Raw genomic sequence first — 18,627 nt, 5'->3', positions numbered from 1 at the left:
TCCCAATAGGTTTCTGTTCTCTATTTTGATGGCAACCGACCTTTAACTCTTTATTCTTTCACTCTTCGTAGATGATGATTACAATATTTGATTTAAGGCTTTAAGCCATGTAGGTCAGATGGAACAGAGTTAGGACGGACTTTGATACTGAAGTAAAATAGGGGCAAAAACTAAAGTGTACTGACAACATAAATATTTGGTTATTACTAGTCGTGTTCCTTACAGTGACCTATGGTGTCTCTTGAGATTTACGTTACCCTTAAAGGGGGACTCCAAGAATTTTACATGTCTGTAAGTTTATAGCAGATAGTTACGCTGCATCACATCCGGTGTCATTTGTCAATCACAGACATTTTACAAAATATATCCTTAGCATTCTCTAACAAAACTGAGGACCAGAACATCCTGTCTGGGCTACTAGCGTTTTCCTTCAGCGAGCACCAGCGGTATCTGCGGTGCTCTGCTGCCCTCTTTTGGACAAAAGGTGGCTACAAAAGAACCGTCTGAGATGAACATATCCACTTCAAATGCATTCGTCTAATGCAGGATAATCCACAAATGCACAAATAAAGTGACAGTTAAATCAAGAGGCAAAAAGCTGGCATTCGCTCAAAGTTTATTAAATAGACACATTGGAAAATAAAACTCTGTTACGATCCATAGCTTATTACAGCATGTGCATGTCTGCAAAGCAGCAGATGTGGAGGGAGGACACAAGCAACTAGGTGAAGGTTATATGTTGAGGATGATGATGATGACACCCAACAAACCAAGCAAAGACTATGATCTGTCACAGTCCTTTTCAATGAATCAAGATGCTGTGAGCAGAGTGTTAACCAGAGCCTGGCCAATGCAGTGCGGCATCATGCCTGGGACATGGCACAAACAGTCTCACTTGCTACTGATTTCCCAGTACAGGGAGTGACTTTTGCATTACCAAACTCATCTGCTGACGTTAAGCTTTCGTTAAAAAAATAAGATATCAGCCTGTTACGTCGTCCATTTCCAGCATGACGCAGATCGATTACACACTTTCTCAAGTTTGTATTAACTATTCACTGTTAATCTACTGGAAGCCCTTGCCTGATTCTGACTATTTGATCAGATTTCATACAAGCATGTTTTTTTTTTTATATTGATATTGAAGAACATTAGTATCCTGAGCTTTAGAGTCATGTGGTCTTGTTTCAGAGGAATTTCTACCTTGCCAAAAATAGAATTATGGACATACTGATTTACACAAACAAATTCAAACATTGTAAATGTACCATAAAATATTGCTTAATGGCAGCCTTGATACAAAATGAAGAAGGAATTTGGTTATTAGCCATCAGTTATCCATATCGGTTGAACCAACTCTTGGAAAAACAGTCTTGCATGGATTAATGGATAATGGACGATTCAGATGGAGGAAATCTGTGCTGCATAATCAATGTGTTTAAGTGTCTTTTTTTTTACCTTCTTGAATTTCACTTTTTTTTTCTTTTGAAACCATTACATTATGTGGTAGCAGATAATTCACCTGGCTATGTTTAGTGAAGCATTTAAGCCGAGTCGGCAAAGTGTTGTTCGAAATGATATCAGAGCAGATGCACTGAGTACAGTTAGAGCACAGTCATGTTTGTGAAGGTTGTCTGGTGGAGCGTAATGTTCAAAACACTGGTGGTCAGGCAATGAAATTTTGGACTAAAACTTGATTAGAGTATGAAAAGTGCGAGTACAAATATTTCAACATGGTTTTCATCTCTACAGCTTTGGTTGTTTGGTGAAAAACAACCATAATGCAATGATTATTATGCATAAGTTGCTTATTCTGGTTGACAGGTATAGTATGCTATGAGAAAATACTGGTTCCTCTGTATTGCAATGTAAATCAATGTGTAGTTAATTAGCAGGGCTGTAAGTGCTCTTCACAGACCAACAGTATGTACAGAACTTTCAAGGCTTACAAATATCTAGTAAATCAAGTGAACTGTCCCTTTACTGACACGAGGGTTTTCTTCCACCCATCTACAACCAAATCTAGCCGACGGATGGTATAATTACCTGATTCTATGCAACACATCATTTGTTTAACCATTTAATTGCCCCGTTGCTTGAATCCAGTTTATTATTGCTGCCAAGAATACACATTTTATGAACTGAATTCTAAGTTCATAACAAAGTAAACAGAAGAAAGTGCGTTAAAGAATATTTTGACAACTAAAAATAAAAACAACACAACCAATATCATGCGTTGAGTCTTGTCTATGTGTCTACCACACATTTGTAGAATTATAACAACAAACATGTATGCAATAAACAGAGGATGAACATGTCAAATATCTTGAGGTTTTCTTCCGCATGAGGTTTGAGCCTTTGACATTACTCATACTGATATAATTTCGGCACATTTGGCCTGCTGTCATAACTAATCTAATCTATTATTGTTAATTGTGTAGTGGAAAACTAAATTTGCAAAAGACCCCAATTATCTAATGTGACATCGAGACATACTTAAAAACTTTCTGCATTACAGTGAAAGAGTGTGACAAGTGCAGTATGGTGTTCCTGATTTATAAGAGAGCTTTAAGAGTTTAGGGCTCCCCTGTATCCTATAGTTTCACAGCCTGTGTCCAGTGTCAGTGTTATATCTCGCAAGTTCCTGACTGTGCTCCTGAGAGTGTGTATATCCCCGAGGCACACATACAATATGGATGGCCTCAAAAGACACATTTTAAATCACACCTCTGGGATGCGTGAGCCTGCAAAGCAGCAATGCATTGTTTTCTGAAAACGTAAAAATTAAACAAATTGCTCTGTGAGTGATTAAGTTTGCAACAGACCTACAGTGCACATTGTTTTCCTGCACTTCACCAGTTCTTCTGAGATGTCTTACCACACTGGAACTGCAGTGGCAAGTGTATCATTTCATTTTCTTCTGCAGTCAGCCACCAGATCTTACAGTCTGGATAACTGGTGGGTGTAAATGCCAGGTTGCTGTATCTGAACTGGCTGCAATGGAGACAACCTGAAACATGCCCCACACCTCTGATATAATTCTATTTTTTTTTTTCTTCCATAGGGAACAGCTTTCTCTCTCCACCTGCAGCACATTGTGCTTCCTTTTTATCGTCTATTGTGTCCACAGTGAGGGACACAGATGTCAGTGCGACCCCCCTAGTGTCCAACCAGAGTCAAATGCTATTAGACTGGCAACACATTGACTGACAGCTGATCCAGCACAGAGTGCTCTTTCCATGGGACAGTCGCTCATCATGCGGCCGGCGGTGCAGGATGTCTTCCTCAGGCTACCTTCTTTTGAGCCGAGACAACCTCGAGACATGGACACACAAGTGTTACTGATAGTCACAAAAAAACATGCTTTGGAAAAGGCTTCTACAGATGTTAAAACATAACATAAAAATGGTTGAGCTTTCTGGATAAAATTGTTTTTATTATCAGGTGTTTGTATCAACATCTGTTTGCCCTGTAAATTAACCACTGGGTTTACTACATAAGATTTGAATCTCAGCAACGTATTCTGAGCATGAAACAGAAAAAAAAACAAGTCATGAAAAACATAACTTCTTTCTTGCTTTGCTTACTTTTTCACCGATGTGTCTGTGTGACAGAAAGGCAACAACAGCATCCGATTGGAAGGATTTTTTCCCCACATCACTGACCAGGGAGTGTTCACGCTGGCCCAACCTGCGCCGGACCTCTGCATCACCACCACCACCTCCTCCAAAAATGTCTTTTTCTTTCTCCGGGACGGCCTTGTCATTCAAGATAGCCTTCAAACACATCCAGCTCCGTGTCCGTGTCATAAGGGACAGAGGCAGGGTCGGACAGCACCCCGAGGTCCACCAGTGCCTGGTCCATGTCCTCAGGCAGAAATACTATCCCCACATTCAGGACGATGTACTCCATCAGAAAGGCATAGTAGAGGATCAAGACGTTCACAAAGAACAAGCCCAGATAAAACATATATGGAAGATCGTCCAAGAGCGATTCCACCGAATCTAGCTGGGCATAAATTTGGTGTGTCATAGAAAACAAAGACAGCCACGGTTTGAGTTCTGGGGATTGTGCGAGGCCAGGATGTGGCGGACTCGAGTTTCTGGTGTCACCGCTAAAAATCTGTCTGGGGTGATGGGGCTGGGGCGTCCATTTCGCCTAGTCCCGACCTGCAAACAATGTTTGAGGCGCAACTACTGAGTGGTTTCTATCTGTAGGGTCCAGAGGAAAACCACAAGAAAAGAGATACACTTGAGGGATTAATGTTCATAGCTAATAATACCGACGGACAGTATCAAAATATCACGTTAGCTAGCTCAACGCATTCTTGACATTGGTTTCTTGGGTTTGCGGAATTCACGCCTTGCCAACTGGCTAGGGCTAAAAACAGTGACATGCAATGCTAGCATAAACAAACGCGAACATTTCTGGAAGCAAAGTACTCTTGTGAGTTTTCTTGTATACTCATCCGCACCTGGAAAAGCATTCATAAATACACGCTTCTGGCGATGTTTCCACAGCTAAAGGTCCCTTATAACATTTTTGCCAACTGCATCAAAACACTCCTGACGACAAAGCGACAACTGAATCCTCGGCATGGGATTGGCTCACCGCTTAGCAGGCTCTCCTGTGATTGGCCTTTAACGATATCAATCAACATACTGAGCTCCACCCCCTCCCCTTGCAGGATGGGTCGCGTGCTTTATTCGTCACTGCTAACGTGAGAAATTAATGTTGTAGTTTTTTCCACTTGCTCTTGTGCGCCATATTAAGTGTCTGGTGTAAGGAAAGAACTACAACTCCCAAATAACCCATCTATTGAAGCTGTTACGTAATGCCCCCCCCATCAGCGCTGCTATCGCCGCCTATCACCTTCTGTTTGCTAAGTAGCTATCTGTACGGGAAAGTGGGTGTAATGGATAGATGCGGACACTAACCTTAGCGAAATAACGCGCCTGGCAAAACATTAGCCCCTTTAAAACCACAACCATGTTTGGTCGGTCACGGAGTTGGGTTGGAGGACAGGGGAGAACGAAAAACATCCACTCCTTGGACCATCTGAAGTGAGTAGCTAGCATTAGATAAGCTAACGTTAGCCTGTATGATACCCGGCTGAGAGCAACTGTCAGAGGTAACATTAGCTCAGTTATTAACAGCTAAAACAACAGCAGCTAACTAACCGTAACTGTCCAGAGGTCCAGTCAGCTATAATTGCCTCTCCTGGCTGTGGCACCCCTATTCTGTTTGATAACGTAGATAGGCATGTGAGCTAGCTTGTAATTGTTAGCTTTACAGTGTAAATCCACCCTAAAACTGAACTGCTGTCCCACACCCCAACAGGTGCACCAAAGTAACAAGAGAGTGGGGTGGATGTCAGGCACACTCAGTCTGCACATGCCCACAGAGTCCTGAGGTCTAACTAGGCCGAATAACTAGAAATACTTGTGTGGGTGTACATTGTAGGGGCTTTCGTCTGGTGGTAAATACATTACGCTATTTGGAGATAATCCATCGACTCAAAATTAGAGGCCATATTTATGGGGTCATGGCAATTGTTTTTACAACCAGATGAGTTTCATTTTAATGCAATGTCTACAATTGTCAATTAGACAATTTCTCTGCAATTTGTCTTTCCACTGATAGGTTTAAAGACAAATTTTTACATATTCACAAATTAAAACTGAAATGTACATTTACCACTTTCTTCCTCACATTGTCTCTTCACACATGTCTCTCCATCAGGTATATGTACCATGTCCTGACCAAAAACACCACAGTAACAGACCACAACCGAAATCTATTGGTGGAGACCATCCGCTCCATCACAGAGATCCTCATCTGGGGGGACCAGAATGACAGCTCTGTGTTTGAGTAAGTCCCAGTCAATGTCCTCATATCAAACCCCTCAGATTTGACATAAAGTGCAGATGTGATGTACATGGGAATTAAAGTGACAGCTTTGTATTTACTTGCAATATCTTTTCATGTAGAGATGGTTTGTTAATTGTGTTTATAACCTCACACCTATGCATTTGAACAGATGTACACTCGTAAACTAATGAACAGTGCATTTGTCTTGATGCAACGTCTTGATGTCAGCTACGGAAGATTGCTCCTCATTGATTTTTACAAATAATTTTTGATCAGCTGACCTGGAAATCTTTGAACAAACAAACTTTGACTTGGAAACCCACCATTGCAACTAACAAAAATGGATAATCATACTCCACTTTAATCTCAATGGTAATTTTAGAGTTCTACCCCCACCTTCTTTCTCTATAGCAACATTGCTAAGAACCAAGCCACTACGCTGTCCTTCTCTCTGACTGCAAACCATTCAAAGCTAAGCAAAACAGTGTGTGTATCAAAGACAGTTCTGCTTTGCTTCCTGTCATGCTGACTCTGCACACAGTAAAAGAGTGTAAAAACGTTTTGTGCTCTTAAGATGCAGTTTTACTTTTCAAGAGATGACTCTATTACTCTTGAAATACGTTTCAAATCATTAGCTGCTCAAGCATTTCAAGAGTTTCTTGGGAAACCATAGTGTTTTGTTCTTAATCAGAAGTAGCCATGTCTGGCTTTATAATCTCAAACAGGAAACAGCTTTGAAGAGCAGAAAAGAGCAGAAAAGCCACAGAGGATGTTGGTGCTATCAGGAAACCCTTACAATAAACATAGACATTAATGGTCCCTTATAATTTTCTAGACTAGGAGCTATTTGATATTTTGTTTCATTGCCTATAGAACTTAACAGTTTTTTTCAGAGTTGAACTGAGATGTCGTGTTATATGTCATGATCATGATGCAGTAGAAGAGAAGCATTCTTTATTTTGAATTGTAAATTATAACTATATATTTCCAGATCAAGTCATGATCAATCCTGTGTGTGTTTGTGTGTGCACTCCTGCATGTGTTCAGCTTCTTCCTGGAGAAGAACATGTTTGCCTTCTTCCTGAACATCCTACGTCAGAAGTCGGGACGCTACGTCTGCGTCCAGCTCCTCCAGACCCTCAACATTCTGTTTGAGAACATCAGCCATGAGACGTCATTATGTAAGCCTTTGGTTCTACACTGATCGACTGAAAAAATGAAAGTATGATGTATTGCAATGCAGTAAACTAGCCCTGCAAAAAATCCAAACATTTTTTGAGAGTATTTTTTTAAGACTACTGCTTTACTTGGTATGTTTTGAGGCTGTGTTAGTTTTATGAACACTTTTCAATATAATGCACCACCATTATGTGTTATTTATTGTATAGTTTTTCTAGTGTGTAGTGTGTGTAGATGTTTTCGTGCATGTTTTTTGATGAGTTATGCAAGCTGAACAATGCAAGGCGGGTTACACTGCCTTTCTTTGTTGAAATATACAATGCATAGCAGCCTGCAGCATTTTTTGTTGTTGCTGGATAACGGACGACTCAGCAGATGATATACTGTCATTTATACAGTGGGCTGATATCTTTTATAAAGTGAGCAAGGTTTGAATTTCGATAAATTGTAGATGCGCTCCATAGTAATATTGTGTCAACAGGAATAACATTCACTGTATACAGAAGTTCGAGCTCATCATTGATATAATAACAGTAGAGCAAAAATGAAACAAGCATAGTGAAGCTATCCAGTCTCAGCTGTAGATGCTTAGTGTGTTCCCTTACAAACGTCTTCCATTGCTAGAACGTTTTCCATGTGAACAAGCCTGATCAGGTTGTTTATTAACCTCTCCTCTCCTCTCCTGCTCAGATTACCTCCTATCGAACAACCACGTGAACTCCATCATCGTCCACAAGTTTGACTTCTCAGACGAGGAGATCATGGCCTACTATATCTCCTTCCTCAAGACCCTGTCACTCAAACTCAACAACCACACGGTGCACTTCTTCTACAATGAGGTGAGGCCTCGATGAGGTGAGGGATGGGGTGTAAGAGTGAAGAAAGAGGGATGGAAAGGATGGTGAAACATAGAGGATCTATCATTCAGTATCAACAACCCTTACTGTGCACACTATGTGAAAAAGAGGAAGGAAGGAAGAGATGAAAGGTGAGATGAGTGGCTGAGAATGAAGAGAGTTAGTGATTGAACCGATAAGTAAAAGTAAAAGATAAATGAGGAGGCTGTTACTGAAACTGTGCAACTTTAATACTATTGATATCTCAAAGTTGCATAAAATTATTTTATGTACAGCATTGTTGTGTCCCAAAAAATCTACATCCAGTCAATAGGTAAAAAGAAATCCAGATGTTCATCTTTCACTTGAATTTTGTGCCAGTCCTGCTTGTACTTATCAGGCTACAACCATCTGCCAGTCGTGGTCAGGCTGCACATTTCCTATGTCAAAACTTCAGCTTCCTGTAACGATTGGTTGATCATGCAGATCGTGTGCACAACAGGCGTCTTTCTCTGCTTTAGCTGATACAAACAAATAAGTGTTGATGTTGCCTTCATTTGAGGGAATGTTTTATTTATTATAGTAAAGCCAAGGAATGGCCATTGTGTTCACAACAAGACCTTGTTTCTCTTAAATGGAGTTTCAAAGCTGTTATTATTCTTTATTCAAAAAATATATAATATCATCATCAATTGTGTGTGTTTGTGGTAATGGATGGTAATGCCAAAGGCTACTGAACACCTGAATAATCCCGGATGATGTTGCCCTTCATTGTTTCAGCAGTATCTGTTTTCCTTTTATTGGCCTGTGTGTGCTGGGGAAAGTTATTGGTGTACTGTCGATGGTAGCTTTACACCTGAAGCCAAAACCAGACCCAATGTGTAGATCTGAGAACCTGTGTAGTTAAATCATCTATAATATTTGTTTTGATTGATGTTCATAATTTACTTTATGTTATTTATTTCTGGATATAGAATCTTACAGGATAGGTTCATACTTTTGTTGTCTTAACACAATTCTCACATATATTGAAACAGTTTGTGCCTGCTGTAATCATTCCTCCTGTCCTGTTGTTAAAAGATCACTTCCTGACATACCCCCAATGAGAGAGATGTAGATGGTAGAGAAAAGTTATAATTTAGTTTTATACAGAACAAAAACTTTGGATTTTGTCAGCCTTCACTTACATTAGAAGCACGTTACGAATAGATCTCCATGTAGCCAGAATCAACAGGAGGAATGATTACGGCAAGCTAAAACTGCTTCAGTCTACATACAGTATGGGCACCTGACTATTGTTTTAGGACAGACTTGATAAATGTAAGAAACTAAGCTGGTATTAGCCAGTCTGACAGTAAAACTCTTTTAAAATGCCAGTGAAAGTCATCACAACCTTTTCTTTCTTCAAAATTTACCATAGCAACAGGTCATATTTATAATTCATCTCTCACTTCATTTATTATAATGAATTTATAAGTTGGTGATTTATTGTTTGTTACCCTCCAGAGGGCGCCATTGGATAGTTGTTGAATTTGGTCTCTTCTGTTCCTGTCAGATCTACACATGTCACATATAAAATTAGAGTGGGTTTGGGTTCGGTGTCAGGGTCAGGGTCAGATTTCTTCATTTGCTGTGACCTCAGGGTGACTGTTTACTCTCTGACCCTCAACTGTGAATGGTTGGAGGTCGCAGTGACTGAGGAATGGTTGGGTAGAGGATCGGGCACTGGCACAGAGAGAGATGACTGTAAGATGCAGAGTTGCCGGTTCATCATACCCAGATTTACTAAATGCAGCATTCTGGTATGTTAATACATGATGACCACTGTCGCTATTAGATTGTTTGGAACAAATGTCCCTTTACATTTACTCATCAGACGCTTTTAATCCAAAGTGACTTTTACTTGAAACCAATAATTTATAAAAAATGCAAATTCTTTAATGAGTCAGACATTCATGATGAATTCTGTAGGATTTGTATTGGTCCACAAGCTTCGGTCTTCTTTATTATCATGTGGTCTTACACTAATTCTCTAACACATCAGATTGACTTTGACTTTTATTATTTGCCCAGTCTGTATTTTTGTGCAAAATAATTAAGCCCTTTCTTATTAAAATGCTACACTGCCCACATGGCAGCCTACGTGCTCTCTCTCTCCCTGACTGTTTGTGGCCTGAGCCCCGGCGGCGCAATGCTGTGCCTTGCTCACCGGCGCCCCCTCTCTGTCTCCCACACACAGCACACTAATGACTTTGCCCTGTACACCGAGGCCATTAAGTTTTTCAACCACCCTGAAAGCATGGTCCGCATCGCAGTCCGCACCATCACACTCAACGTCTACAAAGGTGAGTGCCAGGAACTCGCATGCGCACATGCTAACCATGCACACACGTACGCATACACACACGCACACACACTCACTCATGGGATGTTGAGACTGCCTGCCGTCTCTCTTTGTACTCTCTTCTTCTTGCTGCTGCTTCTGGTGCATGAGCATGACTAACAGGTAACGCTGTGACAAACACACACAAGTACACAGTCTGCCTTCTACTGTAAGTGATAAAACATCAGTCTGAATAAAAGAGAATATAATGTAGTCCAAATATTACCTTTTAATGTATCATTTAACACTTTTTCTTAAGTTTTCCAGAGGTCCTGCAACTAATCTGTTCATATTTACAGCACTGTATTTAGAGTCAAAGAATTTCAAATGTCTCAAGTGTTTCTTGTTTTTTACTGCAGTACATCTGCCATAAGGTAGAGTGATATCCCAGACAGCAGGTCTACAACACAGACTGGAAATTCAGTAAATATTTGCTTATAACTCGACAGATGAAAGCTGTTAACCCCTAACACTCATCTGAAATGGCAGAGTTATATAAAATATGTAGAAATATTTACAATTCATTCAGATTCTCGAGATCTTGTACGCACAAGCCACTCACTTTTTCGTCATTATATCAGTAACATCTGCTTTTTGTTTAAACATTTTCCCTTGCTTCTGTGTGCAGTCATAAGGATATTCACCCATAATTGTTTTTTTTAAGTTTACTCACAAATCACAGCTGCAATCTATTGATTGTCTTGTCATTATGATCTTCTCTTGTATTATTCTTGTTAACTCCTGCTAAGTTACTGTCATTACTTTTATACTTATGTCATAAGATTGAGATGTGGTTAGTCCTTTATTTTTCCCACACTGGGGAAATTTGCAGTCATACAGCAGCAAAGTGGACAGTACAAAATATCAAATACTAAAAATTAAAAAAAGATAAATAATAGATAATGATGTTCAAGTCAAATATTTAAATAAATCAAGAATAGCTGAAATTTATTGCAGTTGGTGTATGTTAGTTATTGCACATGGTGAGTTCGTCAGACATAATGAATTCAGAAGTTAGTTTGTCATAATCCAACCACATATAAATCAGCAGGCATGTTTTTTTTTTGCTAGTATAGCATAACCGCAAGGTTCAGCATCACCGCTTCACTGATCTCACATTCACATATCTACAAACTGGAAATGAGCTAATTCTTTAGCAACACTAGCCAGCATGCCAATGGTGAAATCCTCTCACCAGTAAATCTGTTGGGCATTAGCACTGCAAGTATTTCAAGCTACAGTAAATGTTGAGTCTGCAGAATGCAGCAGCAGTACAGCAGTGACGCTGTGGGTCCGTAAACAGCAGGACGGTTCCGATGGCTGCGTCGCTTTGTGCGCTGTGCTGTGTCAGCCTCTGCTTCTCCTTCCTGCCACCTCTCTGCGCTCCTCGAGGCCTCGGAGCTGGTTGCTGTCACTGCTGGGGAGGCGGGTGGTGCTTTGGATGGGTTTCCTCTCACATCACGCTTCTCTTCACTATATATAACATAACATTGCCCCAACATACAGTCACTGCAGCACATCAACTACGGCTTCCTGTCTGTCTATGTACTTGAATGTCTCGTTTTGCATGTAACACTTACTGTACTGTACAACCTCGGTTTCTTACATTGTCCATAAAGTCTTGACTCTGTTACTCCCAAAAGTGACGTCATTACATTTGGCACAACTGACTTTTACCACAGTAGAAATACAAGTCATTAATGAAATAACTTAGTGGTGTGGGGAATACTGTATATCATTGCTGGGTTGGCCATTGGCTATGCTATAATAAGGAATCTGTCTAAGAGGGAAGCATCAACTCACTGCGGCAACCCTGACTGGTGGTAAAGGATACTACACTGCTGAAATGTAGAATATTAATTACATTGTGATTTTATGCAAGTGAAAGTCAAGGGAAGTTTATTTTTATAGTGCAGTTGGAAGTGCTATACAGAAGATAAAAAGACATACAGATATAAAAGCTCTGATTTATTGTGGGGAAAAGTATTAAAATAATCATGGAAAAATAATTAATCTTTTTTTAAAATTAATCCATGATGTTTTTGGCATCATAATGTTAAACATGTCACTGTTTGATGCTTCCTACTGATTCCTTGGGACATTGCACTGCAACAAATGACAACCTGGAAAAGGATTTTATTCAGCATCGAGACTAATTAAGAGAGTGTCAATATATTTCAGTCCAGTTATGTTACTGCATTAGGTTTTTATTTCTGGTAATGTTACTTGTTTAATGGCACTTCCATGGTGCAGTGATTAAACGGTATTTGAGAGGGTTTCATGTGTTAAGATGTCAAACATAATCAGCTTTCTTTTGTTTCGTGTTGACATTTTACAAAGAAAATACATTGCAAAAATTCTGAAATAAGTGCAAGCGTCACAGTGACATACGTATATATTCCTTTTCCTTGTGTGCCATTGTTTGCAGTTTGTTTGGTAAAAGATTACCTGTCAAGGGCGTCTTCCAGAGAGCGAGACCAACACCCCCCTCCCTCCCGCCCGTGCCAATACCCACGCAGCCCACCCCTTTACTCACATTAACCCTGTGTCTGTTTCCCCCCCCCTCTCCCTCCTCCTCTTCAACAACCACTCCTCCTACTCTCCCTCTCCTTGTCTCTCTCCTCCTCCTCCCTCCTCCCTCTGCGCGCCCCATCTGCCTAACTCCAGTTTCATGTAAGTTGGTTCCATTCATTCAGTCTTTATCTTAGGGCTGGGTATTGTAAAAACATGTTTTGTTGTTATTTTCTTCATACCTTCACCTGTGGTCCATACAGTACATCGATGAAGATACAATTCTACATTAGCCTATACACCTGTGATGTCAGTGTTTTTCTAAGTCGGCTGATTAAATATCAGTTGGCGTTAATAGGAGCATTGTCATATGGACTGATTTTAATGCCTCCAATTGAAAGTTATTACAAAAGTTGGTTTAAAATGAGTTATTATTAAGCATCACATGTCTGTTTGTTGATACCCAGCCCTATTTGTTCCTAATGGTGTATTTGTTATAAATGTACTGGTATGAATATCCTTGCAATTCTTGTTCTTGTAGACCATTCTGTATCAGCCACCTACATACATGCAGAAAAACCTGCATGCCTTTTTAATTTGGTTTTTCTTGGGTTCATTTTTCCACAGACTTAAATTCAGCTGAGCCCCACATGTTGCTTGTTATTTTGGTGATGGATTTGACAGTTTTGGTCACTGTGGTCACTGAGCCAGTATCTCCCTCTGCATCAATTCTCAGTTCATCCTCCAATGGATTAAGCTGGAATGACACTGTGACTCTGAGTAGTGGCAGCTTGTGATTTGTCCATTTGTTTTCTGATATTATGTAATTCAATTAATTTGATTCGGCTGCTCATTTGTTACTTGTCTCCGTTTGACCTGTGTAGCATTGTGAAATTACAACCAGCTTTTATTTGCAGTTGAAAGTGTCACTGCACCAGGGCTCTTCACAGTTCAAGTCAGTTAAGCTGCCAGTCACAGAACGCAAGTGTCAGAATCTGGTTCTCAGATGTCTCCTGTGATTGTCAACACTTTCTGGTTTTCCCTGAGTTGCCCTGTGTGTTAAACTAAAGTCGGCTCTTAGTCCAGACAGATTAAAGAAACGCACTGAACTATACATGTCTCAGATTTTTCTGCTCTGTAGTTTTACTTTCATAAATGTTCTTGCAGTGTGTCTTGCAGGGATTACTACTTGCTACTAACATTGACACCTTTGCAAAAACAACAAATTTGGCCTGTTGATATTAGGCCTTTTAATACTGTAGACCTTTGTGCAGCGTTCACCTTTGCACCTGTGTGATTTTATTTCATTTTTTTTATATTACAATATGACCAATCTTGTGAATCTTAATACAACTAGTGAAGTTTTTACTGTTACTAATATAGGACTAAATCTGGCTTAGATCTTTCTCCTGTCTAAGGACAGCTCTGTTTAAGAAATCATCAGTGGGTTTGACGTGCTGGTGAGCGTAGGCTTAGATCACAGGCAAGGAAAAATCAGTTGGTAAAACACTTGTCTAATACAGGGTGAGAAGCCCGAGTCACGCTGGTCAAGCTGTTGTTTCAATTTAAAAGCAGACTGGCTTTCCTCTTAATCCCACTCCACTGGTATTCCCTTTTATTTTGTATCAAAAAATTGGATTGACCCAACCAATTCCTGTATTTAATTTGCCCTCATGTGCTTTGTTAATTTTATTAATTTGCCTCTTAATTTAACTGTCACATTCTGGTAATTCTCTGGGATCACTAAGAGTGTGTATATATGAGTATGTCTGAGTGTGTATGTGTATCTGTATTCGACACCATGGGCAGCTTTGGTAACACCTTCTCTCCCTGACCCTCCTCTCTCCAGTGGACAACCAGCACATGCTGCACTACATCCGAGATAAGACAGCAGTCCCATATTTCAGCAACTTGGTGTGGTTCATTGGCAGCCATGTCATCGAACTGGACAAGTGTGTGCAGACAGATGAGGAGTGAGTGCCATCTATCCATCTATCTATCCATCTATCTTTCTCAGTGTTTCTCAGTGTGATTCTCACTGCAGCCTCTAGGGGTCAGGGCTGTCTCTTGTTTTATGCTGGTGCACATTAGATGACATTAAAATACAAGGGCACGGTGTATGATTGTATATTAGTTGATTGTATAAACTGCATTATTATATAGCTTTACTTATATTGTTGGCCATTTATTTTCTATTCGTCGTGAAATCATTCAATATAGACTTAATTTCCTCTTATGCAGATTTAAAGTTAGAAAAATCTATTTTGTATATCTGCATCTATTTTGTATATCTGCATGTACATCATGATTCCATTTTATTGTTATAGCTTCACTGTTACATTCTCTCTCTCTCTCTCTCTCTCTCTCTCTCTCTCTCTCTCGTGTCCCAGACATAAGAACAGGGGGAAGTTAAGTGACCTGGTAGCAGAGCACCTTGACCACCTCCACTACCTGAATGACATCCTCATTATCAACTGTGAATTCCTTAATGACGTTTTGACGGACCACCTCCTTAACCGTCTGTTCTTGCCCCTCTATGTGTACTCTTTGGTGATCCCCGAGACGGTGCGTTACCCTCATGTGCATGTGTCTAGATGAATTGTGTTACACTGATGTCAATAGCAGAAAGCCTTTGAGGTGTCAAAGACATTCATTTCTAGACCTTGTTAATACAGACTTCTTAGTAAATGACGTGTAATAACACATTGGTGTGTATGTGTTTCTCCATAAGCTAATGTGTTAAACACACGTCAGAGAAAGTGTGTCTTGATGTGTCAACTATTTTTTTTTTTTTTTTTTTTTTTCACATGTGACTTTTTTAAAGCCCATTTGAGGCTGCAACTAATGATTGTTTCCACTGTTGATTAATGTGGTGATTATTTTCAGAAAAAATCACTTTCAGAAAAGGGAGTGAAAGTGAAAAAGGCCACACTATAAGGTGACTTCTTGAAATTACTTCTTTTGATACAGCAGCAGTCAAAATCCCGAAGATACTTCATTTACAATGATATAAAACAAACAAAAGCAGTCAATTACATTTGAGAGAGTGGACCCAATGGATGTTTGTCATTTTGCTTGATGAATGACTTCAAGGACCATACCAGTAGTTGTCCCGTATGTGCTTACAACTTACTCCACAATGCTGACATCCATTTCCCAGTTCATGGAGATGACGCTGTAGTTTTTAAATGCGTTTTCCCGAACTTCCATGGGCCCACTGGTTTCACTTCATTTTAGCACACTATCGAAATCAACTTGCAGTGCCTCGAAACGTTCTCAACAGAGCTGATGCATCATAATGAAACTGGTTTTCATTAGTTACTTTGTTATAATAATGTTAAAATCATTGAGTCTTTCCTCATGGTGCGTTCACATGCTAAAGTGATGACAGATGTTTGCCATTCAGGTCAACATAGCATTGCATTTATAAGGTATGATCTCTGGAAACTGAACAGGGATTGCAAATAATTATCAGACATGAATGTCATAAAAACCTTTTACAGTGCATTACATTGAATGGTCTACAAAAATTATTTGGCTGACCTCACATAGTAACACATTTTTAGCTACTCAACAGTACATAAATGTACGTATGTGACCTTGACTGGCCTTTATTTTTTCTGTTTTTTCAGTCCGAGGAGCGAAAAATCAACCCTCAGGTGTCCCTCTACCTGCTGTCTCAAGTAAGCAACACACACAAATAGATCAAACACTTTCTGCCGCAGGTTTGTTCCAATGATATGGTTTTACATTGCTCAGAATGTATTTTCAGGCCGAGTTATTAACTTTGCTGTATGTTTTCTCACATTGTCTATACGACATTTCATTTTCAGTTTAAGGTTCTTGTTTTAGAATTTTTTCTGACACAGTTAAGACAAGTAATTCAAGCTTGTCTGTGTGCTTTCCAGGTGTTCCTGATCATCCACTATCAGCCACTGGTCAACGCCCTGGCCGACGTTATTCTAAACGGGGACCTGTCTGTCTTCACCCCACAGACAGACATACACAGCACACATAAGAACACGGTAAAACACACACACAAGTACACACTTAGAAAAAACAACTTCAAACAAGCTTAATAACACATTGTACAGACCATCATGCAAAGAAACACAATAATATCTGGCACACACACACACACACACACACACACCCACACACCCACACACCCACACACACCCACACACCCACACACACACAGCCAACTGCACATTGTGATATAGACTCCCACCACAAAGAAGCAACACACACTCATACGCTGGGAGTACATCACAAACTAACCCTAACCCAAACAAGAAATGCACACAAGTACACCTACGCCAGAAACCGCATGGATACATGCATGCACGCATGTGCATGCATAAGCATACACACACTAAGAGGAGTTCCAGAAGTGCGTGTAGGTGGTTATGAGATCGCGGGGTCATGGTTTTCTCCATGATTCACCCACATCAAGGCAGCAATATGCAAATTACTGACATTGTTTTTTCATCTTTCCATTATTAAAACACTATCTTCCTCAAGTCCAGCTTCTCTTCTGTCCATGCCGTGGATTGAAACATTCTGTCTGCTTTTTCCTCTCTGTTTTCTAACATCTTTCTCTGAATGTCCCTTTTTATCTACGTTTGTGTCCTCTCCCCCTTCCTACCCCTTACCTTCCCCATCTGAGTCCCCTCACCTCTCATTTCTTTAACTGTCTCCTCCCATTTTTCTCTCCTCCCGTGATTCAGTTTCTCTTCCCTCATCCCCCCTCCTCTGCTTCTTGATTTTTTTGACCATCTGTGTGTAAAGCCAGGTGGGTGTACTGAAGTAGTGAGCGTTTCTGAGAATCATTGTGGTTATTCTCTGTGCTGAGTGTGTATGTGCTTATGTATGTGCGTGTCCTAGACCTGTAGCTGTTGTAAGAAGCAGCCTACCTTTTCAGTGAATGTGAGGTGAGGTGTGATGTCTTGGCGATGTTGGCCTACCACAACAGGAGGCTGCCAGATCCAGACTAGTGCGTGCCAGCTATTCACTCAGCAGTGCTTGTCTCTGCATTTTGTGGATGTTAAAGGTGCCATGTTGCATTTGTAACCATTACTGTAGCAGTTTTAGAAAGATTAGAGAAGAAGTACACAGAAGCCATGAATTTTAGGAAATAGACTTGAGATTGTTTCAGTCATGGTTTTCTTGGTATAGCTAATCCTGCTCATTTTTCTACATTAGTTCCTGTGTCTTTTCACCTTATTTGTTCTTTACTGCTTTTCTGCCAAGCAGCCTGCGTAGAGACTTTGATGGTTTGACTTCCTCAAAGGAAAAACAACATTTAACAGGAGCCATAAGTTAACTCGAATGATTCCTTTTCTCCGTTTAGGAGCCACATAAGGTTTTCTCATTGTCTGTTTTTGTGTTCATTGCTTGCATATGCTCATACATCATACATACATTCATGCTGCGTTCACTTGCATGCATAGTTCATGTGGGCAACAGGTTCACTTGCATTAGTGCAAAATTTCTTGTGAAAAAAAAAACAAATGACAGTTCCTGGTGATGGTGAGATTTTTTACTGTGTGATTTCTGTGTTGTGTTCGCCACATCAGATAGAAGTGCTGTTCTGTTATTGTTTGATTTATTGTAGATGAAACAGATGAGGCATGGGTGCTGTTTCTGCGCAGGTGGTCAAATGGCACTTCCTGTTTGTCTGTGATGTGGCAGGAAATTAGATCACATGATGGAACACTGAGCTGGCTCACCTAACCCAGATCTCTTTCCTGGAAGAAGTGGTTTTTTTCTCTCTCTCTCTTTCGTATATGTGTTTACTTGCAAGTGCACCAGTTACTTATATGATGTCAACATTTGCATGTGTGC

At 40.1% G+C, this 18,627-nt stretch overlaps 2 protein-coding genes across 4 annotated transcripts in view; one reads left to right on the top strand and one right to left on the bottom strand.

The window, feature by feature from the left end:
* Positions 1–605: 605 nt before the first annotated feature.
* On the bottom strand, positions 606–4,554 carry dexi (Dexi homolog). 3 transcript variants are annotated; one of them, XM_022756987.1, is made up of 3 exons: positions 4,475–4,545; positions 3,588–4,211; positions 606–3,315 (listed from the first exon to the last, which is right to left on the bottom strand). In XM_022756987.1, the coding sequence occupies exon 2, from the start codon at positions 4,030–4,032 to the stop codon at positions 3,763–3,765; it is 270 nt and encodes an 89-aa protein (XP_022612708.1). In that variant the 5' UTR covers positions 4,033–4,211; positions 4,475–4,545; the 3' UTR covers positions 606–3,315; positions 3,588–3,762. The 3 variants fall into 3 exon arrangements, with proteins under 3 accessions (XP_022612708.1, XP_022612709.1, XP_022612707.1); XM_022756988.1 differs by having other exon boundaries at positions 3,588–4,169; positions 4,475–4,521; XM_022756986.1 differs by having other exon boundaries at positions 3,588–4,554.
* Positions 4,555–4,858: 304 nt separating this feature from the next.
* clec16a (C-type lectin domain containing 16A) overlaps positions 4,859–18,627 on the top strand; it is a 40,565-nt gene continuing 26,796 nt past the window's right edge. The window contains exons 1-10 of the mRNA XM_022756919.1: positions 4,859–5,063; positions 5,743–5,871; positions 6,919–7,052; positions 7,741–7,889; positions 10,126–10,231; positions 12,937–12,942; positions 14,630–14,753; positions 15,171–15,345; positions 16,413–16,463; positions 16,689–16,805. Coding sequence (XP_022612640.1) covers positions 4,990–5,063; positions 5,743–5,871; positions 6,919–7,052; positions 7,741–7,889; positions 10,126–10,231; positions 12,937–12,942; positions 14,630–14,753; positions 15,171–15,345; positions 16,413–16,463; positions 16,689–16,805 — 1,065 coding nt within the window. The 5' untranslated portion in view covers positions 4,859–4,989. The remainder of the gene's footprint in view (positions 5,064–5,742; positions 5,872–6,918; positions 7,053–7,740; positions 7,890–10,125; positions 10,232–12,936; positions 12,943–14,629; positions 14,754–15,170; positions 15,346–16,412; positions 16,464–16,688; positions 16,806–18,627) is intronic.

Source organism: Seriola dumerili, unplaced genomic scaffold, assembly GCF_002260705.1.
Source record: "Seriola dumerili isolate Sdu_G_001 unplaced genomic scaffold, Sdu_1.0 BDQW01000260.1, whole genome shotgun sequence".
In the NCBI taxonomy this organism is placed as follows: Eukaryota; Metazoa; Chordata; class Actinopteri; order Carangiformes; family Carangidae; genus Seriola; species Seriola dumerili.
Note: the sequence above shows the minus strand (reverse complement) of the source record. Positions and strands in the feature narration are given on the sequence as shown.